Below are 27,333 nucleotides of genomic sequence, written 5' to 3' on the forward strand. Positions count from 1 at the left end.
AAAGGCACTGAGGCTTTGCACCGTGCATATCTCATCCCAAATCATATGTTGTTTGTGAATGAAACAATTTCCCAGACCAAATGCTTTGGATTGGCTACTTCTAAAAAATTAAACACCCCTACTATCCCGGAGTTAGAGGAATATGATGGTTGGAGTAATTTTACTCGGTTGTCCATTAAAGATTTACAGGCCCTACTCCATAATTCTTCCTTTAACATTTCCAGTATAAATCCAAAAGGTTGGCTGCTTTGGCAACGTGCCTTATCCACGGTTTAATAACGCTGCCTTTTGCTTTATATAAGTTTTCAAATTGTATGAAATATATACCAATAGGTCGTTATGCACCTTTAGGTAGTGGTTTTCTTCATGAGGTCTGGTCGCTTCCATACACATACAGATGTTTCAAAGATGATCAAGAAGTTTATCTGAATGGAGAGGAATGCACTGAGACGCCACATCATTCACTAATGTGTAGGCACATACAGTTACACGGTTCATGCAACAAACACCGACCAAATATGGCTTGCGTGTTGCAAGGCACGCCAGTTCCTGCTATCATCCCCACGTTCAAGTTGTTGGAAAATGGTAGTTATTTGATGCTCAATAATGAAGATTGTTCTGGGTTAATTAAAAGTATTCCTTTTATCGTAACAGTAAGTGAACGGGTTATTTGCTGCAGAAATGTTCTATTTCCTCCCACACATGAACATAGGGAGTTTTCAATCTGGCCACAAATACCAACCTTGGGAACAGATTTCAACGGCATGGCAAGAATAAGAGCTCTTTTGTCTCAGAGAGAGGTGGCCTTGAGTTCGGCCCGTGAAACTTTCGTGCTTCACATAGCGAACACCCGTACAGAGGTGCAGACCCTTTTAAATACAGATTTGCCTTTCCATTTCAGCAAGATGGTTCGGACTATCTTTAACGCGTCCTCCACAAAGGGCCTGGCGCACTTTTTTAAAGTTGTTACCAGTGGTCTCGTGACTTCATTTGAGAAAATCTTTGGAGTCATCCCTGCTTTCTTTCATTCTATTTTTTCCACTGTGCTTGGTGGATTCCCATTTTTACTTGCATTACCAGCGGACGCTCTTGTGCTTTTTTACATTTTTAAATATGGATGTCCCTCCTGTGCAAGCTCCCGCCCTGCAGCTGCTGACGCTGTTCCGCAATCGCATGCTTGAATATTATGGCACAATGCCGTTGGCGATATTAAGCACGGCATATGGATTATCTTTTCGATTCTCCTACTTCACCTGTGTCCAGCCTGTATTTCACTGCCTGACCTGTGATTTCGATTGGGCCATTGATTTGTGTCTCTGCGGACCGGTTTCTCCTGACGTCGACTTTAATCAGCTGATGACTCCTATCATTACTCACAAGTTGGTTTGTCCTGGCGAAAGGATTATGGCTGTGGCATTGATGCATGGACTAATTGGTCCCTGGAATTTACTGGCGGCAACACAGTCTTTCTTGGAACAGAGCTTTCTTAAAAACCCACCGAGCTGTCCTCTGATGGTGATAGAGGATCCGGTGCTGGGAGAGCACGTATGTTCTTTTCCGCTTTTAAATTGGATGGCTGAACTCTTTTCGGATGAAGACGGTGACTTCCTATTGGAGGCTGTTGCAGCTTATTTTGCATACACAGTTATGTCATAGACCTTTTTCATGTTTGATATGCTGAGTACTAGCATTTCATTGACTTATTTGTCAAGTTTTTATTATTTAGCTTGCCTATTGGCTTAAGCCTCGATAAAGTAGTTGGCTGTTTTATTTTTCTTTAGCATTAAATTTTCCTAGTTTTTAATGTTTTACCTTGCGGACCGTCCACATATAAAGTTGCAATCTGCTCTCATGAGATGCCACTTCTATTATCTTATTCAGTTCGTTTCCGGATCATGGGGAGGTGTCATCTAGATCCTGGATATCTTTACACCGTGTTAAGTTAGCATGGGCTCATTACCGGTTTAAACGCCATTTTTCCTTTTTTGCAACTTCTGCACACGACACTTAGTTGTTGCTTTAGCTTTCAACCTAGTAGTTCATCGTGGTTTACATGAGAATAATATGTTATTGCTCTACTATCTGCTTTGCTTGTTAAACTATATCTGTACAGCGACTGCTGAAGTTTCAAGAACAACACGATACAGAATTGTTATGAGGTCTGATCTCCACGACTTCATACTCATAACATAAGTGCAGCTTCTGCCAATTCTGGGCATGAGGCGGGTTTTATATTGCTTTGCCGAACACACATACACAACACTTGATGCGGTTCACATGAAGAGAGAGCTGGTGTATGCTGATGTGATTCCTTCAAATCTAAGACACTAAAGTATGGGCACGCCCTAAACCAACACAAAGAGACCTTCTTAGCAAATAATATAATATGTGTATTAGGGAGGGTCAGATATAAGCAGCCGCGGGCCGTGGAGGGAGTTACGGTGAGGCAGGGAGGCGGGGAGGGGGAGGGGCAGGGTGGAGCCCTCTCCACCCTGCCCCTCCCCTTCCCCGCCTCCCTGCCCCACCGTAACTCCCTCCACGGCCCGCGGCTGCTTATAAGTGTTGCTAACTCTTATTCATTTACAGCATGTTAACATACTGTCACCATTCGCTTTTTATGTACTAGTAACTATGCTGGTAATTTTGCTACTGATAATATGTGTACTTCTATTATCTAAGATACTACGCCTGAGAAGACGGCATTAGTAAATAAACATTTCAAATACACATGTGTTCTTCTTAACTCCATGTTCTGGTTTCTAAGAAATATATAACGACCGACTGTTCATGAGTTCCACGTATCCTGAGGTACTATAAGTTCATATTCTGGATTGTCTAAACATTGAGAGTTTGTTATATCCAATGTGACACTGTACCTAGCTTGCTAAGGGGTTTTTGATTACTAAGGTGAGTTTTGGGGCACCCTAATTCGCCGAGGTTCCAATCCTCTGTCCACAGTTCTGTGTGAGAACAGAAACCCTGCGACAGGGACACCCCTGAGCCTTGCTGGAGCTTCATCACACTTGCGATACAACTCCAGCAATGCGCCACCTTTACGGCACAGATACGTCACGCATCTGTGCTGTTTTTGCCCCATGATGCGCCGCACTGTAAATGCAGCACACCATAGGTGACGGAACAGCGGCACAGAATGACTAACACATCCCTGGTGATGCGCCAGTCATCATAAATCTATCCCTATGCTTCTTATCTTGTTAGAGATGAACCGCCATATGTATCATCAAAGTTTTTTGCATTTCCTAAATAGCGAACTTTAAGGAATAAATAGCGATTCTTTACCATTCCTAGTTTGCGATGAGCTATTTGCTAATTACAAATTACCCATTCATTTCCATGCAGCAGGAGGCCCATAGGAATGAAGGTGCAATTTGCGATTAGCAATTACCTCATCGCAAATTACGAATTTTTCCGAGGGTGCAGGGGTGTCTCAAGAACACCCTGCTGCACCCCTGAAAAAGAAATTTGGGGGCATATGGCGCACATAAATTTTGAAAACATTCCTTTACCTCAAAAACGATTTTCAACTCATAATTTGAAAACACTGCACATGGGGAAATGACTTAAAATGTCCTTAAGACACATAAAAGCGTTTTTTGATTGCCTTTGCAGCATGTTTCAGTCACCTTTAACATGCCTATGTAACGCAAACATTCAAAATCTAAATTTGCCATGAACAGGTGGGAGCATATTTACAAGCAATTTGCTCCACAGACAAACTTCTTACATTGAAATGGGAAAAATAACATCAGAGACTCTCAATTACCTTATAAAGAAGCAGACACCCATTATGTCCTTGTCATCAATATTAAAACCATTGCTTTTTCTCAAAAACGATTTACAAGTCATAATTTGAAAACACTCCACAGCTCCTATGCACATAAAAACCCTGTCAGTACTAATACTTCACATTTTCTCCAATTACAATGTCTCAAAGAAACAAAATCTATTTGTAAAACACTTGAGACAAAGCAACATTTGAAAAACACAACTTTCTTCATAATTTTCTCCTTAAAGCACACTATTTTCTATCTAAATTAAAGAAATCTTTTCTCACCTTAGCAAATACTTTGAGTTTCAAAACAGTCTCAGAAACACACCAATTTGTCTTCAGCAGAGCAAAAGGTATGCACTCCAGAGTCTGCAGCTATCAAAAGCACAGAAATGCTGTAATTCTTCACACATATCTCTCATGTCACCCAATCAAAACTCTTCCCTCACTTTTTTTCAAATGAAAACCCTTCCCCCCTCTGCCATTTCATGCCTTTTCTGCATGGCAACCACGTCTTGGAAGACCTCTGGTGTTTGCAAGTTCACACAACAATGTTGCAATTGAACTCTGAACTCTCAGTGCACCTCATATCCAGTGCATTCTTTCATTTAATGATTTTTTCTTGACCACTCAAAATACATCTTTCAAACAACTCATCCATGCACCCTAACTTTCTGTTTTCAGCAATCAAAATCCACCAATCACTGTTACTGCTTCATTAACACAGAAACTCCACAGTTTTTTTCATTTTAAACTCTTATTTTTTCAACTGCCATTTCATTGCCACACTTCATCTGACTGCAGGAGAACCTTCTCTCACCATGTTTTCTGTCTGGATTGTTGGACATAGTTACATCTATTGGGCTCAGAGGTATGCTGAGAACAGGAATTTACCTAACCTCAATTTACAAGATGTGGAAATTAAGTGGTTTGGCCACAGAGGATTAAAATGTCACCAATTGATACCATTGGTGAAAACCTTTATGCATTTGCCAAAACCTGACCTGTTAATTGTGCACTGTGGAGGTAATGATTTGGGCACTTTGACTGGGGTAGGTCTGGAAATGCTTTTAAAGGACACCTTTGAGGAATTGATGGCACTTTTTCCTCAGACTGCCTTGGTATATTCAAATATATGCCAAAGACAGAAATGGAGGTGGTCAAACCAATTTTGTCCACAAATTGAGAAGTCGAGGAAGCATGTAAACAAATCTGTTTCAGCTTACATGAGAGACCATGGAATGGGCTCCCTGTACAACAATAACTTGCGTTACTACATGCAAGATATCTACAGAGGAGATGGAGTTCACTTCTCAGATGAGGGCAACAGAGTTTTCATTTTGAATTTAAGACTGTGCATTGGTACCTACTTATAAGTACCTAAATGTACCATAAACCCAAAAGCTCTTCTCAGAGCTACCCTACATCTGATCACTCACAATTATTATTTTACTCTAACTTTTTTCACTAATTTTCAAGAAAGTACGCTCCCCAGAACGCTTCCCGGTTCGCGAACCGGGCGCACTCCATGCAAAAAAACTAAAAAAACAATATATTTTTTTTTTGCCCTGCGAGACCCTTTTAAAGCCTCCACATCAAACCTAGGGGGTCAGGGATGATCTCTTTTCCCCCCTTTTGGTCTGAACAGATTTAAAGCGCGGGGATGCCTACGGGTCACCAGGCGCTCTAGAAATCATAAAATAAATAAATAAAATAAACTATGCCCCCTTATGGTCATTTGCCCCTTCGCTTTGGCCTCCTCTTGTCTCTCGATCCTACCGAGAGACAAGATGGCGGCCGCTACGGACTGGTTGGAATGTTTACAGACGCCGAAGAACCAATCAGCTTCGCAAAGCTCCGAAGCGGAGCGCTGTTACAGATATATATCTTTTTTTGAACGTTAATTTCTCAAAATCCACTGGAGCACATATATTGAGACCTAGCAAAGGCACATCGGGCTACCAGTCCCTACAATTTTGCCAAGTTTCGTGCAAATCCATTCAGCCGTTCGATTATTATTATTTTGTTTTTTTTTTGCCCCGCGGGGCCCTTTTAACCACTTCAGCGCTAATGACAAGGGTAACTCGTCATGGACTTTCCATTGATTTCAATGGAAAGTCAATGGAGCTCGTCGAGGACCCTTAGCAGCCAAGTGGTTAAAACCTCCACATCAAACCTAGGGGGTCAGCGAGAATCTACTATGCCCCCTTATGGTCATTTGCCCCTTCGCTTTGGCCTCCTCTTGTCTCTCGATCCTACCGAGAGACAAGATGGCGGCCGCTACGGACTGTTTGGAATGTTTACAGACGCCGGAGAACCAATCAGCTTCGCTTCACAAAGCTCCGTTGCGCGAAAAGTACGCGAACTGGAGCGCTGCCCGGTCCGCTGTTACAGATATATATCTTTTTTTGAACGTTAATTTCTCAAAATCCACTGAAGCACATATATTGAGACCTACAAAAGGCACATCGGGCTACCAGTCCCTACAATTTTGCCAAGTTTCGTGCAAATCCATTCAGCCCTTCGGGCTAAAAGTGAGGCCAACCGCCCTATGGAAAACTCAATGTTAAAAACACGTTTTAGGACTCCCCTTTTTTCTCGGCCCCCCCTTGACGAAACCCCCCCAAATTTTTAGGGGCTGCTCAGAAACAAAATGTGCCACTTTCCTGAAAATTTCAGCCAATTCCGTTCACAAACGCCAAAGTTATTAGACATAGAATTTTCAGAAATCCCATAGAGAAAAAATCCTAACTATATATACCCACTGGCTATCGCCAGTAGGTAATATACATATATAAACATATATAATCTGCATATCTATATAAATATAAATGCATGCATACATATACATATATGCATACATATGCATGTTATTTACATGAAAGTTTTAAAAACACTAATAAAAGCAAAGCTAAAAAGCCACCTCATTAAAAACAGAATGGCTTTAACTAACGAGGGCGAGATCTATTGCATTTTCAATGCTTGTTTACTTTGGTTCTATCAAGAAGGCATTCAGATGTGTCACACATTTGCCATAAATTCTGAATGTTAGCACTCTAGTTGCTCGTTAGATCACTGTAGTAAAGTTAGTGCTCACCAGGGAAGTCTGCTGCTAATCATGGTTTGCAGCCATTTTCCCGCATTTTTTATCCCGCAGACTTTCAGTCCGCATACCATTATCCCGCAAGCTCATTGACCTCGCATACCATTATCCCGCATTTTTTCAAAACGCATGTGCATTTATCGCGCATGCCTTTACAAAGAATTACGTTTTAAAGGCATGTATGATAAATGCATTTGCGTTGTGAAAACCACGATGACGAGAGAGGTAAGTGGGTTTGTGTTAATTTTTTCGTGGGTTAGTGATTGTGTAGTGTAGTGTTGTGTAGTGTAGTGTTGTGTTAGTGTAGTGTAGAGTTGTGGTGGTTGTTTAGTGTAGGGTCATGCTGGGGGTAGTGTTTTAGGGTTTAGGGTTGTGTTGTAGCGTTTGCGTAGTGTAGGGTCATGCTGGGGCTAGTGTTTTAGGGTTTAGGGTAGTGTTGTAGTGTTTGCGTAGTGTAGGGTCATGCTGGGGGTAGTGTTTTAGGGTGTAGGGTAGTGTTGTAGTGTTTGCGTAGTGTAGGGTCATGCTGGGGGTAGTGTTTTAGGGTTTTGGGTAGTGTTGTAGTGTTTGCGTAGTGTAGGGTCATGCTGGGGGTAGTGTTTTAGGGTTTAGGGTAGTGCTGTAGTGTTTGCGTAGTGTAGGGTCATGCTGGGGGGTAGTGTTTTAGGGTTTAGGGTAGTGTTGTAGTGTTTGCGTAGTGTAGGGTCATGCTGGGGGTAGTGTTTTAGGGTTTAGGGTAGTGCTGTAGTGTTTGCGTAGTGTAGGGTCATGCTGGGGGTTGTGTTTTAGGGTTTAGGGTAGTGTTGTAGTGTTTGCGTAGTGTAGGGTCATGCTGGGGGTAGTGTTTTAGGGTTTAGGGTAGTGTTGTAGTGTTTGCGTAGTGTAGGGTCATGCTGGGGGTAGTGTTTTAGGGTTTAGGGTAGTGTTGTAGTGTTTGCGTAGTGTAGGGTCATGCTGGGGTGTAGTGTTTTAGGGTTTTGGGTAGTGTTGTAGTGTTTGCGTAGTGTAGGGTCATGCTGGGGGTAGTGTTTTAGGGTTTAGGGTAGTGTTGTAGTGTTTGCGTAGTGTAGGGTCATGCTGGGGGTAGTGTTATAGGGTTTAGGGTAGTGTTGTAGTGTTTGCGTAGTGTAGGGTCATGCTGGGGGTAGTGTTTTAGGGTTTAGGGTAGTGTTGTAGTGTTTGCGTAGTGTAGGGTCATGCTGGGGTGTAGTGTTTTAGGGTTTTGGGTAGTGTTGTAGTGTTTGCGTAGTGTAGGGTCATGCTGGGGGTAGTGTTTTAGGGTTTAGGGTAGTGTTGTAATGTTTGCGTAGTGTAGGGTCATGCTGGGGGTAGTGTTTTAGGGTTTAGGGTAGTGTTGTAGTGTTTGCGTAGTGAAGGGTCATGCTGGGGTGTAGTGTTTTAGGGTTTTGGGTAGTGTTGCAGTGTTTGCGTAGTGTAGGGTCATGCTGGGGGTAGTGTTTTAGGGTTTAGGGTAGTGTTGTAGTGTTTGCGTAGTGTAGGGTCATGCTGGGGGTAGTGTTTTAGGGTTTAGGGTAGTGTTGTAGTGTTTGTGTAGTGTAGGGTCATGCTGGGGGTAGTGTTTTAGGGTTTAAGGTAGTGTTGTAGTGTTTGCGTAGTGTAGGGTCATGCTGGGGTGTAGTGTTTTAGGGTTTTGCGTAGTGTTGTAGTGTTTGCGTAGTGTAGGGTCATGCTGGGGGTAGTGTTTTAGGGTTTAGGGTAGTGTTGTAGTGTTTGCGTAGTGTAGGGTCATGCTGGGGTGTAGTGTTTTAGGGTTTAGGGTTGTGTTGTAGTGTTTGTGTAGTGTAGGGTCATGCTGGGGGTAGTGTTTTAGGGTTTAGGGTAGTGTTGTAGTGTTTGTGTAGTGTAGGGTCATGCTGGGGGTAGTGTTTTAGGGTTTAGGGTTGTGTTGTAGTGTTTGTGTAGTGTAGGGTCATGCTGGGGGTAGTGTTTTAGGGTTTAGGGTAGTGTTGTAGTGTTTGCGTAGTGTAGGGTCATGCTGGGGTGTAGTGTTTTAGGGTTTTGGGTAGTGTTGTAGTGGTTGCGTAGTGTAGGGTCATGCTGGGGGTAGTGTTCTAGGGTTTAGGGTAGTGTTGTAGTGTTTGTGTAGTGTAGGGTCATGCTGGGGGTAGTGTTTTAGGGTTTAGGGTAGTGTTGTACTGTTTGTGTAGTGTAGGGTCATGCTGGGGGTAGTGTTTTAGGGTTTAGGGTAGTTTAGTTGTTTAGTGTATGCTAAAGGCATATTCGTTCTAAAAGTGTTCGTTATTTTAATTTGCGGCCTAATAGTACATGCAGGATTTTTTTTGCGGACTGATGGTATGCGGGATTTTGTTATATATTCGCTAATCATACTTTCTATGGCAAAATGAACCCCCTCATTTTGTTCCTTTTTAAATTAAATGTTTTAAGAGTTACCACTTTATTCCATACAAGATGGCTTCAGGTGTGCCATACCTTTGTAATAAGTAGGACTGTTAGCACTCTAGTTGTTCTTTAGAACACTCTGGGACATTCTGTCATTGGGCTATAGTTGGGCTACATCTGGCTGATATTTGGGCTACATTTGTTTTTTTTTGTCTCTGGTGGCCATCTTTGGGCTACATTGGGCTACATTGGGCTACATTGGGCTACATTTGGGCTCCCACATATATATAGCCCAATGTAGCCCAATATATATTTTTCAAAGTTAATTGTCGTAAAAACCACTGGAGCCTATATCTTGAGACATAGCAAAGGCACATCGGGCTACCAGTCCCTACAATTTTGCCAAGTTTGGTGTAAATCCATTCAGCCGTTCGGGCTAAAAGTGAGGCCAACCGCCCTATGGAAAATTGCATGGGAAAAACACGTTTTGGGACCCCCCTTTTTTCTCGGCCCCCCCTTGACGAAACCCCCCCAAATTTTCAGGGGCTGCTCAGAAACAAAATGTTCCATTTTCCTGAAAATTTCAGCCAATTCTGTCCTCAAACGCCAAAGTTATTCGACATAGAATTTTCAAAAATCCCATAGGAAAAAAATCCTAACTATATATACCTACTGGCTATCGCCAGTAGGTAATATATATATATATATATATATATATAAACACACACACACACACACACCTATATAGCATAAAAATGTAAGACATCCTGTGTTGCAAGGTACCTATGTGTTTCTGGCCTGGGGTGATGGGCTCTGAAGAGGTCGATTCACCACCCTTTAAATCCTGCTGTGTCGCTTGAATTCATTCAGGCAGCACAGTACGAAATTCTTTGAAAGAAAACTAAGTTCCTGCTGTCATCAGGGGGCCAGTGTGAACATGTGTCTTCACAACACTGTGATAAATGTGCGTGCTTACCGGACTCTCTCACAAAACCATGACATTTATTTATTTTTTGTATAGTGTCCGGACGCTTGTGAATCTGCCTTTCAATCTGTTGAAATGCTGCAATGTCCCCTAAGACATTTTCGTGTCTTTCAAGCATTGTGATCAAGACTCGCTGGGGATTAAGCGGCTATTTCCTCCCTGCACGCTGACTTCTCAGAGACACTGCATGCAGGGAATCCTTGAGAGTTTCTCGGTGTTTTGGTATACCAATACATATTTAATTCATATATCTGTTAGTCCTTAATATGTAATATATGCAATGCTCTAAGGGATTCCTTCTGCTATATAAGGAACATTATGGTTTATTTTACGATTAATCTTGATTGTGCTTCCCTATTCAAGATGGCATACCCATTTGGAATTAGGCTTTCCTGATTTACACTCAATAAAGAAAGTCCAGTTTGGGCCCAGTTGCTTCACATCGGTTCTTATTCGATTGCTTGTTCACTGGATTGTGGAATCTTCTCGTCTTCTCCTGGTCCTGATTGTTTTCTCCATGCTGTTCACCTTGCTGCTTGGCGAAGACAATTAAAAGGTTTTTACTGCCTCCAGTTTTTAACTTCTACTGTAAATTATTTTATGGATCAATTCCATACTCCGAGTTTCATTCTGTCTTCTGGGTTTGGTTCTGGAGGTCGTAGGTCAATCCTAGGCACAAGAAGAACATACACTCGGCACCAAAGGTACCTGCTGTTGACAGTCACTCACATCTTAACTCACCTAAGAGGAGTGTTTCTTTCTCACTGTTGGCTGTTGGGTGTAATATTTTACCTTCTATTGAGTGTTTCACTACAGTGCACGGGGCGTGTTGTTTCCAGAAGGAGCAACTGCTGGCTGGCATGGATTGTTAAGAGAATGCAGAAGCCATCTTCTTTCCCTGCTAATAGCAACATGTTAAAGCCCTTGTTACAAAGCTGTCGGAATAGGCTAGGGTATGTTCTACACAACGGTGGATGCCATTGCCCCAGGATGAAGTGTGTACCTCTTATTCCTAAAGGAAATTGGAGCATAACAGGCATGATTGGTTCTTAATGCTCCAAATTCCGCTTATTTCTAATTTTTTCGGAGCCTTTTCCTCCAATAAATTTCAGAAGGTTTGATCTGCTGGAATTTTTAGGGGAAAACTGTGTGTGTGTGGTATTGGGGGATAATTATCACACAACTCCCAATTCTGATCTCTGTGCAAACACGTATTTGCGCAGGGATTGGATAGCCCTTGGCTCGTACTTAACGTGTAGAACAGTGATAAGAAATTATCACTTCAAGTTGAATCTAAATAAGTAGTAAATGCACCAAAAAAACAAATTTACGGTGTTAGTTTTGTTTTCATAAGAAGGCTAAATGAATGACTTATTGAAAAGCAACTCACGAAAGTATTGTAGTGCATGTACATATTTATCCAGATAATACTTTAAGAAACCATTTCTATTTTATAAATCTTGTGTTGTTTGCTTTTTTTTTAGTCGTCAAAAAAAGTTTTCTTCTCCTTTTTACATGCTTATAGTGGCAGTCTTTTTTGGCCTTATTTTTTTTTTATATGTTCTAGCTTCTGTCTTCCCTCATTCAATCTGCAAACATGATTGAAGCAAGACCGAGCTGGTCAGGCTAGTCCTTAATGTCACTATATTCAAATAGGACAATTTGTTAAGTAGTGCATCAGTAACCATTCTGTTACAAGGATGTTAGAGCACTTTGGGAAACAAAGTGTCAGAAAATGTTATTTTGCATTTTTTAATAGACTATTATATTTCTTCTGTCCCGTTTAGTAGGACCTGTACTTCTCTTGGGTTGTTTTTTCAGGGAGGGTTTCTTTTGTTTTGGGTTTCTTTTGGTAGTACATAGCCTTATTTTGGTTGTGCATTCATGGTTGTTTGTGCATATTTAGGGTTCTTTCAGAGGGGTGTGGATTATTTTGGGCATTTTCTACCAGTGTTGTCCTTTTTCCTTTTGCACTTACATATGAGCAAGCTGACCTGCTGACTTTGCACCAATGGTGATTTTGCACTGAAATATATTTGTACATCTAATTGCGATTCGTTCTCCAACATTTACTTTGGTTATACACCTGAATTTGTGTTGCTCCTAAACGACTTACTGATTACATTAAATGCAATTTTTGCATGTTAATATGATTTGGCACCTAAATATGATTTTCCTCCTAAATGTGATACCACACTACTGGTTACTTTGCATCAAGGGTGCAATTCCACCTACATAATATTAAGCTTATGTCTTATTTATGCTCCTACACTAAAGGGTAATTTTGCACCTCAATGTAGTGTCAACCAGAGTTTTTTTTGTTGTTGCTTGTTTTTTGGGTCCTCATAAAGCATGTTGGGCATTCTCGATTGAATTCCTCCAGCTCTTCTCATCTGGCCAACCTGTATCAGCCCTGACGTCAGGCCTATGATGATAAGGAGAAGGGGATTCCCCAAGCCAGTACTGTTTCCTTGATCCGCTCGTGTTCACAACATATGTGGAACCAAATGTTACTTTGGAGAGAAGGACCAACAGAACCCAGGCCAAATCATAGGACCTCATTCACCGTTTTCACCAGGCCACTAAGGCCGCCCATATCTTATCTCAGCTTATACTATCACAGGCCATATCTGATTCACTTGTATAGATAATATGTTTCAGGCATTCCACAAATGTTGGAGGGTTTACAGCTTTCCAGGCCCTACATATCTCTCTTCTCACCAGGATTGAAACATAGAAGATAAATCTGTACGCAGATCCTTCAAGCGGTAATTTGTCGTCAGGCCAAGAAGAATTGTCTGGAGGTTGACCTCTACCTGTTGAAGTAACACATCTTCTAGGAATTTTTGTACCTCCATCCAGTAGCCGATAATCTTCGGGCAGTCTATAAACATGTGAAGATCATCTGCAGCGGGGTGATTACACCTAGGGCAATGATATTCAGAACCCGTCACCTTAACTCACTTCCCCGGGGTCCAATATACCCTATATGCTGTATAGAGATGGTTTCTCTTAAGAAAAGCTGGTTTAACTATGGTTTGTAGCATAGCAAAAGAGTCGCCCCAGATGTCTCCTAGATTATGGATATTAGTGTCAAGGAGATCGCCCCATAGTTTTTGAAGATCAGATTCTGCCGCTTTACCATCTTCCAGCAGGGCCCAGTACCAAAACGAGTTTTCCCGTTTCCAACCTCCCCTTCTGGAAACCGAGTTGAAACTCAGGCTCGCTCCTTCAAGTTCCCAGGACTGTGTTGCCCACCACCCGGACAGTTGATAAAACTTAAACCTCGTGAGCGTTCCACCGGTTATACCAGAAAGAGATTCCCAGCCCATCAACTGTGAGTCCTTCTGGAGATCGCCCCAGAATGGAATACCTGCCGATTTCAATGGCTGTGATAGTTGATCCCTAAGACAAACCGGGCTGCCTGGAGAGTCCCAGATTGGAGCCTGACATGCATAATAGGGGATTTTAAGTGCTTCCTAATGTAGATCCGGTTTTTTAATGCAGCCCCTAAGATCTTAATCCTTACTTTTTTGAAAAATCTGGGGTCCCCAAATTTAAAAAGAAAAAACTCCTGCCCCTGGGGAGTATCATGTAGTAGTGCCCGGAACAGGAGACCCAATGAGGACGGGTCAAGCTTATAGGCCAAAATTCTGAAGTTTTTTAAATGGAACGCATGACAGTAGTTAAGTAGGTCTGGAAGGGCTAGACCACCCATATTTAAATTTCTTCTAAGCTTTTTCCACCCAATTCGAGGGGACTTAGCATTCCAGATGAAGGAGCCGATTTTTCCCTGCAATTTTGCAATGTCGAAAGTATTAAAAGATAATGTGATCGAGTTGAATAAAAAGGTTATCTTAGGCAGGATGATAATTTTTATAAGATTTACCCTCCCAAAGATATTTAGAAGGAGGCTAGACCACTGCAGTAGCAAGCTACAGACGTCTTTAGAGACCCTACTCCAATTAATCTTAGGTATATCTTCAATTTTCTGTGCTAGTTGGATCCCAAGATATCTCATTCTGGACTTGGTCCCCTGTGTTTCGGTGCCTTGATTCTATTCCATGATCTCAGTCTTATCCCTATTTATTATATAACCGGAGATCTCCCCGAATAGTTCAGCCTGCTCTACTAGTCTGGGAATAGCTTTTGCGGGATTAGTTGTGTACATGAGCAGATCATCCATATACAAGGCGAGTTTGAACTCCAGGTCCGCAATTTTAAAAGGTTTAATGAGAAGGTTGGACCTGATCCGGCAAACAAAAGGTTAAATATATAGATTAAACAACAGAGGTGACAAAGGGCGTACCTCGGGAGATAGTTACCCAGTCTGTCAGCATTCCATTGACAAAAATTTTCGCTTGAGGACCAGAGTAGAGAGATTTAACTGCTGAGACAAAATTGCTGTGGAATCCAAAGCTAATAAGGGCTTCCCACAGATATGACCAGCACACCTGGTCAAAAGCCTTAGCGGCATCGATGACAACTAACGTTAGTGGGAGTTTCTTATCTACTGATGCATCTATTGCCCCAATAGCTTGAAAAGTTAGTTCATTCAGCTGTCTACCAGGGATGAAGCCCCTTTGATCCTGATGTATCATTGTTTTAATAATTTTTGCTGTCCTAGCTGCTAACACCCCAGCAAAGATTTCATAATCCGTGTTTAAAAGAGAGATCGGTCTATATGACTCAATTTTTAACGGATCTTTGTTTGCTTTCAGAATCAAAGTTACTGTGGCTTCAGACCAAGACTTCGGAATAGCCTCACCCAGCATATATATTCTGTTAAAGGGATTTATTAAAACAGGCACTACCTTATCAGATAACTCCAAATATATCTCAATTGGAAGCCCATCCGGGCCGGCAGCTTTACCTCTAGCTATTTTCTTCAGCTGAGTTTCTACCAGACGTGATATTATACTGATGCACACACTTTACACCAGAATGTGACAGTTCGCTAATCAATTTCCTCTTTGCACTGAATGGGTTTCCACTCAAATGTAGTACCATATCCTTGCTGACTTTGCATCAATGGTAATTGTACATCTAAATGTGTTTGTGCACTTCAATGTGATTGTTGCTACTGAATGTATTTTTGCATCTAAGTGCCTGATTTAGAGTTTGGCGGATGGGCATTCTGTCACAAACATGACGAATATCCAGTCCGCCTCATTATAAGATATATGATTAACTTTTAATAAGGTGGATGGACTATAAAGCACATTTATGGAGGTGTAACCTTTCAGTAAAACTCTAAATCAGGTCCCAAGAGCCTGTACACTCCTGTTGTTCTTGCAGCAACAGTGAGTTTGCTCATAAATGTTATCTTGCAGCTAAATGTGTTTTTCACTTAAATATATCTTACCATTTAAACACATTCCCACACTCTTGGTGATGCTGCAACGAGGGTGATTTGGCGTCTAAATGTATTGTTGGTCCTTAATGGGATTTTAGCTGTTGAAAGTAATTTCAGACTCCTGCTGATGTGGCATTTAGGGTAATTGTTCACCTTAATGTTTTTTCTACTAAGGGGCCGATTTCGATCTCGCTCGGAAGGGCTCCTAGCGGCATCCGCCAGTAGCGAGTCCGAGTCGAATGTGTGATTTCCGTGCGACTCGTACAGCTGTACGAGTGAGCAAGTACGATGCAATAATTGCCTCGCTGCCCGACTGACTCGTACCCATCAGCGATGCCTCCTAAGCGATTCAAAGATATCGAACGAGTACTTTGCAATGCGTTCGATTTCCGTCTGGCCAAGTACGAGGCGCGTTGTGAGCAGCCGGTGTGAGTCGGAGCCTCCGGCTCGAAAAAGCTCCGGGAAGCGTACTTCTGGGGTCCGAGCTGGACCCCCCTTTACCCGGGGTCCCATGACTTAGACAGCAGGGGGACCCAGCGGTCCCCCTCACCCATGCATGTATGTTGCGGGTGGCACAGACATGAACACTCGACAGGGGGCACACTTTTCCAAGACGTACGTTTTTCGTGATGGAAGCCTATGTACGTGATATACAGCAGGTTCCCATTGACTTCAATGGGGCTCCGAGCGACCCGAGTCCGTCAGTGCTGCAGCGCATCTTACTCTGTTGCTTGGAGCCCCAGAGCAAGAGTTGGTCGGAAAGCTCTACGGGACAGAGTCGGTCGTAGGGCTTTCCGAATGAGATCGGAATCGGCCCCTAAATGTAAAACGGGATCCCGGTTAGTTACTTTTTACTTTAACTGAGTTGAGAGGATATATTTTAACTATGCTTGCTAGGGCAGATTGATGCTTCTGTTTTTTGACATCCAGCTCTGGAGACTGTGGTAAGAGGTTGGTTTGTGGGATCTGTAAGCACAGTGTATTGGTGTGTGTTTTCGAGATAATGTGCATGAAGGAATGGTCACAGCTGTTGGAAATGGTCGGGCTTGTCAAGAGATATAATAGTAGCAGGATTAGGAAGACAGTCCCTTGGAAGTGAGTGCTTGTGGGAGAAAAGTAGTGTGTAGTTTGCAGACCTTGTTTATGTTATGTAGGTGATCCAGCTTCCGTGTGATATCAAGCAGTTCATATTGTAAAGTGTATAGGAAATGTGTGCTCTTGTCAGTGCTTAGTGACTTTGACAAAATATTGTGATGTATCTCATCATGCCTGTGGGCTGTTGAGCCCTTCAGTGGAGAGTCAGTTTGTGTCCTTATGTCTTGGTGCTGTTGAACTGCACTGGGATGTCGGGTGATAAATGGAGACTATGTCGAGGGGTAGTGGTGACTACCAGAAGGGCTGTGTGTTTGGTCTTTGACAATTTTTCAGTCTGTACTAAGGCAAGTGTAGCTTAGCTCAAGACTATCACCCAAGCTAGCTTAGCTTATGTTGGCATTATGCTGTCTTGTTTTACTCTCCTATGGGGCTGTAAGTTATGATGTGCAAATAACGGAAGATGACTCGCTGGTGTCATAGTCAATAGAGATGGATGTAGACAAGGTATCTGTTTTAATGTTCATAGCTATGGGGGAAGCTTTTTGGACCTCTAGGGTTTCAAAAGAAAAGTTACTGACTTGTAATGTTAGTTCTGCATTGTAGGTTTCTCCAAAGGGGATATACAAGTTAGAATATTCCTGCCTGTGTGCAGGACGTTTTTTCTCTAATTTGAAGAAGTGCATAAACCAACATTGCAGTTTAAACCCTAACCTTGCTACCTGAAGAAAAACAGGAGAAAACATGCAGAAAATGAAGGAAAGTACAGACAGGCAAGGCAGCATTATTGGAAAGCTAGACAACATACACTGCTCCTTTAAGGAGCTAGCAGTTTCATTATCCCATCATAACTTGAACTGGCGGTTGCTCCACATTCTCAGTTCTTTTTGATAGGTGTGAATGGATCCATGTATTTGGACAAGTTACTCTGTGTGAGAAGAGGCCACGGAGGTCAGAAGCTCATTTATGACTTAAATAAAGATACCCATGATACAAAACTATGAGTAGAAGTAAGTAACTTTTCCTTCTGTTTTGTTAGATCTTCATTGTTAATGATAAACATCAGAATAGGCTAGCAACCTTATCCCAGGAAATTGCAGCTTCAAAGGAGGAATGCCGAAAATTCCTACATCGTAACACGGGGAGATAGGTCCTGGGACGTCAGGCCAGCTGGACCATGTATAATATCCTTAAAGATTGATGTTCTGTTGTTTATATTTAATGTATTTTGTATATGTGTCTTTGACTAAATGTATGTTAATTGTGTATGGTATATCTTTTTCGGAAAAAATGAATTTCTAAATCAAAAAAACAAAACAGAAAGTAAGAAGGTATAAAATAAATAATACCAGACAAATTTTGAAACTTTTTTCTCTATTTTGTCTCTCCAAAGAAGGAGATCACTTATCTGTTAGGTCAGCAATTGTCTTTTTTAAGGAAAATTCCTACATGTCACATCAAAGCCCCCTACCTGAACTGCTGGTTGGCAGTCTCTAATGTGTGTTCCAAATCCAACGTTTTTATCCAAGTCTGTGTGATCTTTATGCTACTGATTTCAAGAAAACCTGTTTATGCTCATTTTCCATTCTGTTATTTGACTTTATTCTCAATCTGGAACTTAGTTACTTCTCTTTCCAGTGCCACACTGAAATGATTAGAAATGCAACGCTTTCAGCACTGAGGTTGATCATATTATGACTCTCACTTTGCCACATTGTTTTCTTATTTATATCGCACATCAGCTCCTCTTTTACCTCCTCTGAACAGAAGACAAAGGCACTCATACAGTCATACTCAAATGTTTCCTATCGGACAGCAACCTACTAAACGTTTACAGGACAAACATATCTATAACCCATTGAAATTGGATTAGTCAGACCACATCTACGTTTCTTTCAAAATCTTGGCTTTAACGCACACTACCTATGCTAAACACAAAACAAAAATAGAAACATCAACCTCAAACACCCTAACAACATGTATTTGCAAGGGTCATAAGTCAGACTTTAATATACTAACCCATACAAACACAAGCATGAACAAATGTACACAAACTACTTGTGCTTTGCCTCTGTGCATTCTGTTTCTTTTTGTGCCTTCTGTGTCTTGTGTTATGTGTTAGGATATTATAGCTAAATATTTGCCTTTGCCAGTGGTTGTTGAAACATTTTTGTTGGGTTTTAGGAGTAATTCTGATACTCTGAAAAGCTACTCTGAAAAGTTTTTTGTGATCGTATCATGTGGTTTCCATTCAGATAAATGGATGCGCAACGAAAGGCATGAGATCTAGTGCATATGGTATCCAAAAGAATATCTACAATAGAGATAATTTATTGTGCATGCCTAAATAATTTTAGTCATACATTTGGCCAGGTCTAATTGTACAAAAACATCTCAATAGATTGAAAGTAAAATTGAAATAAGCCAGTAAAACTCTTCACAAGTAACACTAAATTCTACTGTATTATGAAATGCACACTTCTTTGATTCAATTTTAAATTGAAATTATTTTGTCTTTTAATTTACGTTAACAGTATGGACAGGGTTCTCAAGAGCAAAATGTTTCTGAAATTATAGAAGGAGATAATCCGATTAAAGGGATGGATTATGGAAATAGGTAATGTATGTTCACTATTGTTTAATATGTAGACTTGTGTCTTAAAATATTTACCCATATTATAAATTCATGCAGAAAATATTTTCTGTTCCCTGGGCCATTTAACCTTTTATCATAATACTGCACTTCAGAAACAGAACTGTAATAAATTATGTTAAGACATGCAAAAGGTTTACATCTAAGATGGTAGCTCCTATGTGAGTTCCAGTGGACCACCAGTGAATCTCCGTTGCTGCAGAGTAGAAGCCTTCCACAACAGAGAGTATGTAAGTCGGGAGAGGACCAGGAATAAACTGCCTCTCGCTCAACACTCCAAGGGCAGTGAAATAGCCCAATTGCAATGTGGTATTTTTGAGTGCAGTGTTGCATGGCTCCCAAGATGGTGAGACTTGCTTTTGGAGTTCCATAAGCCACTCCCTGCTTCCATTCCTGCTCACCCTCAGGATTCTAATCAGTTGTTTTCTCAATCTGGCAAATATTGAACTGACCTCCTGCCCTCTTCTATTAATCAAGTGCCTTATCCAATGCTCCGTGAGCTCCATTACAGAAACGGAGCGCCTCTACCCAGTAAATAAGAGCTGGCCACTATTTCACAGAGCCCAAGCTTCCAGCTACAGAAGGTACCAGTTTTTTGACTTTCAACAATAAGCTCCATTCGCTTCATGTGATTTTAACCCCGCTGTCTCTCACTTATTCTTGTAGCTCCACCTACACTGAAGTGTTGTCCATTCCAGGCAGCACTCCAGGGTTAAACAGAGATACCTATAACGCAATTTGAATAAGCAGCAGTAACAGTTCATTAATATTGCTGGAAGACTCATTTGCTAATTATACTTTTCACTTGGACCTATTAGAATGCTGTTCTGTCTTTGATCACTTAAACTTTGGTGTGTTACCTTAAAAAGAACGCTAACTTACCACTTTCCATTAACTTACCATTAGGGCTGATTCCAAATAGATTGGTGCCTTGGATAAGGAGACTAAATCAAATCTCAAATGCTCAAAACAGAACCCTCCGATCCCTGAATCTCCAGTAAAGTACAAACAAGTTTCCTCTTCCAAGCTTGAGGTGATTCTGAAGAAACTCTATACAGTTCACGATATAGCCCACAGCAGAAAAGCAAACATTGATCTGCTCCAAGTCCAAGTAGCAGGTTGTCGTATAGAACGTAATGGTCTGACTATAAGGATGTTGAATGCGGAGACCAGAATTAGCATGGTAGAGGACTACAACCGTACACAGTCTAAACAAATGAACGTCTTGGAGAAATCTCTCTCTTGGCTTTAACCTGAAATAACCAAATTAAGGATGTCAATCAATCAATCAATCAGGGGAATTGTAACCGCACTACCCACCTGTGAGGGTCTCAAAGCGCTGAGGGTGGGGGGTGTGCAGCTTCGTTCAGTCGAAGAGCCAGGTCTTGAGTGTCTTCCTGAAGATGTTCAGGGAGGAGGCACGTCTGATGTCGATCGGGAGATCGTTCCAGGTCTTGGCAGCGATGTAGGAGAAAGCTCTTCCACCTGTTCTGACTCTGTGGATGCGCGGGGTTTCATCGAGGGCTAGGTCAGCGGATTGGAGGTTTCCTTTTGGTAGGTGGAAGGAGATTCTTTCGATGAGGTACTGGGGACCGGTGTTATGGAGGCATTTGTAGGCGTGGGTGAGTATTTTCAAAGTGACTTTCTTCTCGTATTATGTGTAATGATCAACAGAAAAAAAGTAGCTGGTTTGATGATGAATGTGAAAAATCTCTAAAAAACCTTCACACAGCCTTGAAGTGCAATCCCCGCAACCCACCTTTAATCAAGTCCTTGTGCCAAGCTTATAAGAAGGCAAGGACCACTAGATTGAAAGCCCTAAAGGAAGAATGGTGGGAAATTCTGCAGAAGGCTGCTATATTAAAAAGCCCACAGATGTTTTGGTCACTGATTAATGCACCGTTTTTTTAAAGATCAGGAGGCACTGTCTACAGACACCATGTTGATCAGACAGAATGGGTGACCCACTTTGAAGGCTTATTTGGAGCTGATGAGACCTTATCCACCCAGCTTTGGCAGGGGGTGCTCTTAGTTTCAGACTAGAAGAAGTGAAGTATGCTTTAAATCAGTGTAAACGGGCAAAAGCACCAGGACCAGACGGAGTTCCCATTGATCTGTTTATGGAGAACTAAGATCTGTGGGCCCCTCTTTTAACAAATGTTTTTAATAAAATTGCCCAAACATCTGTCCCTCCATCATGGAAAACAACAGTAATTGTCCCCATTTATAAGAAGGGAGATAGGTTAACTCCGAAGAACTATAGACCCATCTCACTGATAGATTCCACTGCTAAGTTAATGGATCGTCTCCTTTTAAATAGGATGGAGGAATGGGCCTTGGATAAGAATATTATAATCCCGTGTCAGTTTGGTTTTAGAAGAGGGAAAGGCACAGTGGATCAGTGCCTACATTTGAGCCTAATTATAGCGAAATATACTGTAGCTAAAAAGGCCACCTCTATTTGGCCTTCATGGATCTGTCCGCAGCCTTTGACGTCGTGACACAGTCTTGGCTGTGGCAGATCATGGGGGCAATGGAGATGGACCTAAGTATTATTAACATAATTCACGACTTATATTCAGGTGCTTCTGCCTGTGTCCAATATGGAAGGGGTGGTGATTGTACCAGACATTTTAAAATCAGGAGAGTTGTTAGGCAGGGATGCGTTCTTGCCCCCTTCCTATTCGCACTTTACACCAATAATGTAGAAGCTGCTCTGATGGAATCCACTTCAGATGTCCCTTATATAAACTGAAAACCAATACCAATACTACTTTATGCGGATGACGCTGTGCTTTTAGGATGTACTAGTAATGCACTGCGTCACTTAGTGTTGGATTATACGCAATACATGAACTCTCTGGATATGAAAGTTAATTATTCCAAGTCCTTTATCCTTGTTGCCGGTCCAAAACTGCGGAAACAACCCCAAATTATCTCTGAACGGGGTAAACTGAGAGTCGTTGACACTTTAAATTATTTAGGGATCATGTTTTATAGTCAAATTAACTGGCAAAACAAGATTGTAAATAGAGCAATCCAGATGGAAAAGAATATTGGGGCTTTAATTAAGTTAAAAAAAACTGTTTAAAACCTTTAGATGTAATAAAAACAGTGCATGAAGCAAAGACTGTGTCTGCTGCCACTTATGGAGGGGCCGTCTGGGGGGGTCAGAGAATGTACAAAACTCCAATCAATTGAAGATCATTTTTTTAAAAGGCTACTTTCATTGCCGTAGTCTTGTGCCAATTTTAAGTGTCATATGGAAATGGCAGCCCCTTACATTTCTGATAAAATTTCTCTGGTGCCAATATTATTGTGGCATTCAATATGGCCAAAGGAGAGTTTCACACTGACAAGAGATATTATAAATGATGTCTTGAAATTAGCCCGGCAGTAATTTTCCGAGTTTGAGATAAACGCCGAGTAATATATGACTCTGGCCCGTTTCCAAGTATTGGTGTTGGGTGTAACACCCTGCGGATGCAGGTGATTGGATTTCCTGTTTGAGAAATAAACGAAATTTGGATAAGCGCAGGGGTGCACAGTAAAGGGAGTTCGTCCTGGCTTATGCCATAAGTCTGGAATTACATTTGCAGCCTTTGACCAACTTAGTTTAAATCGGCTGTAATATTTGGATAATGATCAGCTGGTAGGATCACTTGTATGAATTTTGTTGCCCTTTGTCCTGATGAGGCCTAAAACTGTTTGAAAGGCCGAAACGCGTCGACAGTTATTATTAATTTCGACACCTGTTTTGATTTGGAGATCGTTTGGATATATTCCCCAGGAGCATCATTGGGTTTGGAAGCCACAAAAAAATTTTTGGGGGCTTCATATGTTCCATGTTATTTTGGTGTTCGAAAAGGAAATAAGGACAAGAAAAGACATTGCCAGTTGTTTTCCTTGTGAATAAATCATTGGGCTTCTTACATAACCCTTGGATTAAGGGTCCACAACAATAAGACATTTTGATCTTTTTGGATCTTGAATAAGATACTTGGTTGTTGGATTTTGAAACTTCATTTCACACAAGATTGAATATTGCGTGTTTTGCTGATTTGTACTAATAATTTAAAAAATGAAAAATGTTCTTTAAAAGTAAATTACAAATCAGATGATTTGTTTTGTTGTGTTTTTCCTACCTTTTATTTGTTGATAATAACCATTGGATGAACGTTATATTTAATGACAGATATATACCATATAATTTATGTTATGAGGAGACAGATAATTGGTATTGTTTGTCTCGAGAAATAACCTTCCTGTAAGAAAATACCGTGGCATCATTTTTTTCTTAACTTGTTATACTCACCCAGATGCCGTATGGTTTACCGGGTACCCCTTGTTATTAATAATGATTGAAATTAGATCGGGCAAGTAACATAACCTGGTTACGATATGTTCAATCTATTTTAAAAGCTAATGGGCTACATCATCTTTTCTTAGACCCTATGAGTTGCTGTTCTATTTCTAAGAACGATCTGAAAGCCCAGCTATTATTTAATAAGCAGACTGGAAGGGAGACTTTAAATGTCAAGCTGTTGACAGTTAAAATATACTTAACAGCACCGAGTAACTCACAAATGGAAAAAAAATCAACATGTTACTAACTTATCTGGTGAGATTCCGTCTAAACTATATCCATTTAATGTTGGGTATCCCTGGCAATGTTTATGTTGCTGCCGTTCTCCCATTTTACACTTGTGATAACCAGTCAATTCTGAATTATATGCATTTTTTGTTTTTTTGTACACACTATCAGAATGAAAGTAAAAGGTTTATTATCCCCATTATACGTAAAATGAATTTTAAACAATGTTGTGTGGCCTTTTACTATTTGCAGTTATTGTCTGACCTCTTTACTTGTTTATCTGTGGCATCCTTCCTTTTAACTGCTCTAAAAAAGAGACGGTCAATCTGCGGATCTAATTACTTGTAATATGAACTTAATCAAGTATGAACTTTTATTATAAACTTGTAATTTGTATAACTATTGTATCTTAAAACCTATTGTACTGTAATGATGTGAAATGTTTATCTTTTATCTTTTTATATATGCCTTCATACTTTTATGCCTTCGATATGTCAGTTAAATAAGTTATTTTGACTGACTGACTCTCTTCTCAATGGGGAGCCAGTGGAGGTTCCGCAGGTGTTGGGTGATGTGTTTGTGTCGAGGGATGCCGAGTATGAGTCTGGCTGCTGTGTTCTGAATGGTCTGGAGTTTGCGGAGCAGAGACTTATTGATCCCGGCATAGAGGGCGTTTCCGTAGTCGAGTCTGCTGGTTATGAGTGTGCTGCTGATGTCTTTTGTGATTCGGGAGGATCCATTTGAAGGTCTTTCGGAAGATGCGGAGGGTGTTTAAACTGCTGGAGGCAACGGCGGTGACCTTTCGGGTCATGGAGAGGGAGTAGTCGAGTATGATGCTGAGGTTTCGGGTGTGGTCGGTGGGGGTGGGAGGGCTGCAGAGGGAGGTGGGCCACCAAGTGTTGTCCCATGCAGAGGGGTAGGGTCCGAGGACCTGGACCTCTGTTTTCTCTAAGTTGAGCTACAGGCAGCTGATGCTCATCCAGGATGCGACATCCTTCATTCCTTTCTGGAAGTTGAGTCTGTTGGAGGTGGGGTCCTTTGTGAGGGAGAGGGTGAGCTGGGTGTCGTCAGCGTAGGCTACTATGATGAGTCTGAGCTGTCTGACAATGGCAGCGAGGGGGGCCATGTAAATGTTATAGAGCTCTGTGATGAACCGTGGGGTACTCCGCAGTTGATTTCTGTGGGTTTGGAGAGGAAGGGGAGGTAGTCTTATTCTTTGGGTTCTGCTGGTGAGAAAGGAGCGGATCCAGTCGAGGGCCGTTCTTGTATGCCGGCGTCGAGGAGTCTGGCGGTGAGTGTGCAGTGGGAGACGGTGTTGAAGGCTTCCGAGAGGTTGAGTAGGATCAGGGCTGCTGTGAGTCCTTGGTCGAGAAGGGTGCGGATGTCTGCTGTGGCAGTGAGTAGGGTGGTCTTGGTGCTATGGTTGCTGCAGAATCCACATTGGGAGGGATCCAGGATGGATTTTTGTTCTATGGATCTTGTTAGCTGTGCGTGGATGGTCTTCTCGGGGACTTTGGCTGCAAATGGGAGGAGAGAGAAGGGCCGGTTATTCTTGAGGTCTGTGGGATCAGCTGAGGACTTCTTGAGCAGGGGTCTGACTTCTGCGTGTTTTCAATCGTCAGGAAAGAAGCAGTCTCAAAGGTGGTGTTGATGGTGTGTCATAGTTCTTGAGCGATGGCGCCTCTGTGGAAGATGTGCGGTGGGAAGGGGTCCGCTGGGCTCCTGAGTGGATGCTTTTTCATGGTCAAAATTTTGTCTTTGGTGGTAACTGGGGTCCAGGAGGTGATGGTGGGCTGGATGGCATTTCTGGAGAGGGGAGTGGTTTCGGAGTTTGGTGCCTGGTCGTTGGGGTTGTCATAGAGGTTCTTGATTTTCATATGGAAGTAGGATCCGAACTTGTTGTAGAGATCCTGGGGAGGGGTGATGTCCTAGGTTTCACTGGCGGGCATGGTGAAGTCCTGAATGATGCTGAAGAGTTCCTTGGCGTTGTTGGAGTTGGCAAGGATTTTGTTTTGCATGAAGGCCCTTTTGGTGGATTTGATGCATTGGTGGTATTCCGTCTTGGTGTTTTTGTAGGTGGTGCGGTCTTCAGGGTTTTGCTGTTTCTCCAGTTCTTCTCGAGGCATCTGCAGGTGCGTCTGGATACTTGGAGGTTGGCAGTGAACTAGGTGGCCTTCCTGGGTTGCTGTCTGTTGGGGTTACTTAGGGGTGGAGCTTGTCTGCGCATTTTGAGATCCATCTGTGGATGTTTTTGGCTGCGAGGTTGGTGTTGGGTGCGTCGTGGTTGAGGGTGGAGTTGAGCTGCTCCTCTGTGACTTTGCTCCAGTTCCCTCGTGGAGGGCTTGGTGTGGCTTTGGGCGGCGTGGGCTTGTCGGTGTGGAAGTGTACGCAGTGGTGGTCTGTCCATGGGGGTTGCGTGGTGTGGCTGAAGTGGATCTTGTTGTTTCCTGCGATGATGGGGTAGAGGGTGTGTCCTGCCTTGTGGGTAGGCATTGTGAATAGCTGTTTTAGTCCCATGTTGGTGCAGTTGTCCAGGAGGGTGGGGAGGGTGGGGAAGTTTGGGTCATTGGGGTTGTCGTTGTGGAAGTTCAGGTCTCCGATGAGTATGTAGTCTTTGGTGGCAATGGTGTGGGGTGCGATGAGGTCGGCTATGGCCGTGGCGAATGGAGTGCGTGGTCTGGGGGTCTGCAGATGAGGGTACCACAGAGTGTGGTTCTAGGGCTGGTCTGGACCTGGAAGTGGAGGTGTTCAATGGTGGAGAAGGAGTTGCTTATGGTGGAGGTGGAGAATCGGAGGGAGCTCTTGTGTGTGATGGCGAGTCCACCTCCTGGGCGGTTGGGGCGGGCCTTCCTCTGGATCTTGTATCCGTCAGGGATGGCGGAGGCGATGTTGGGGTGGTGGAGGCGTTGGTCCAGGTTTCTGTGAAGAAGGCACCGTCTGGTGCGAGGCTGTCGAAGAGATCCCAGATCTCTATGGCGTATCTGTGCAGGTTGCGCACATTGAGGAGGATGCAGTTTAGGGCTCCGTAGGTGTCGGTGTTTGTTATGGTGGGGGTGTCGACGAGGGCATGTTTGGAGGCGAAGGTCTGGTGGCAGTGGTGGCAGTAGAACTGGCTGTGGGTGTTATTCGGCGTGGACAGCTGGCAATCATTGTTCCTTCCTGGGTTGAGTGCGAGGGGGACAGTAGTGTTGTAGTGGTGTGCGGGTGGAGATCCAGGGGTTCTGGCGCTGGTCGGGTCGCGGACGGGCACAGACGGGTGCAGACGGGCTTGCCTTAGGCACGCCTTCAGTGCACCAGCAGCACGCATGCTGAAAGGCCGCCAATAAATAGGGAAGGGGGAGAGATGTGCAGCTGGGAGGTTGGAGCAGAAACCGGCAGGGGGGAGGAGCCACAAGGGGG

At 42.6% G+C, this 27,333-nt stretch overlaps 1 protein-coding gene across 1 annotated transcript in view; it reads left to right on the forward strand.

The window, feature by feature from the left end:
* The window catches only part of C9H14orf39 (chromosome 9 C14orf39 homolog), a 1,496,166-nt gene that overhangs the window by 693,091 nt on the left and 775,742 nt on the right, over nucleotides 1-27,333 (forward strand). The window contains exon 10 of the mRNA XM_078660343.1: nucleotides 19,222-19,304. Within this exon, the coding sequence (XP_078516469.1) occupies nucleotides 19,222-19,304 (83 nt within the window). The remainder of the gene's footprint in view (nucleotides 1-19,221; nucleotides 19,305-27,333) is intronic.

Source organism: Lissotriton helveticus, chromosome 9, assembly GCF_964261635.1.
Source record: "Lissotriton helveticus chromosome 9, aLisHel1.1, whole genome shotgun sequence".
NCBI classification, from domain to species: Eukaryota; Metazoa; Chordata; class Amphibia; order Caudata; family Salamandridae; genus Lissotriton; species Lissotriton helveticus.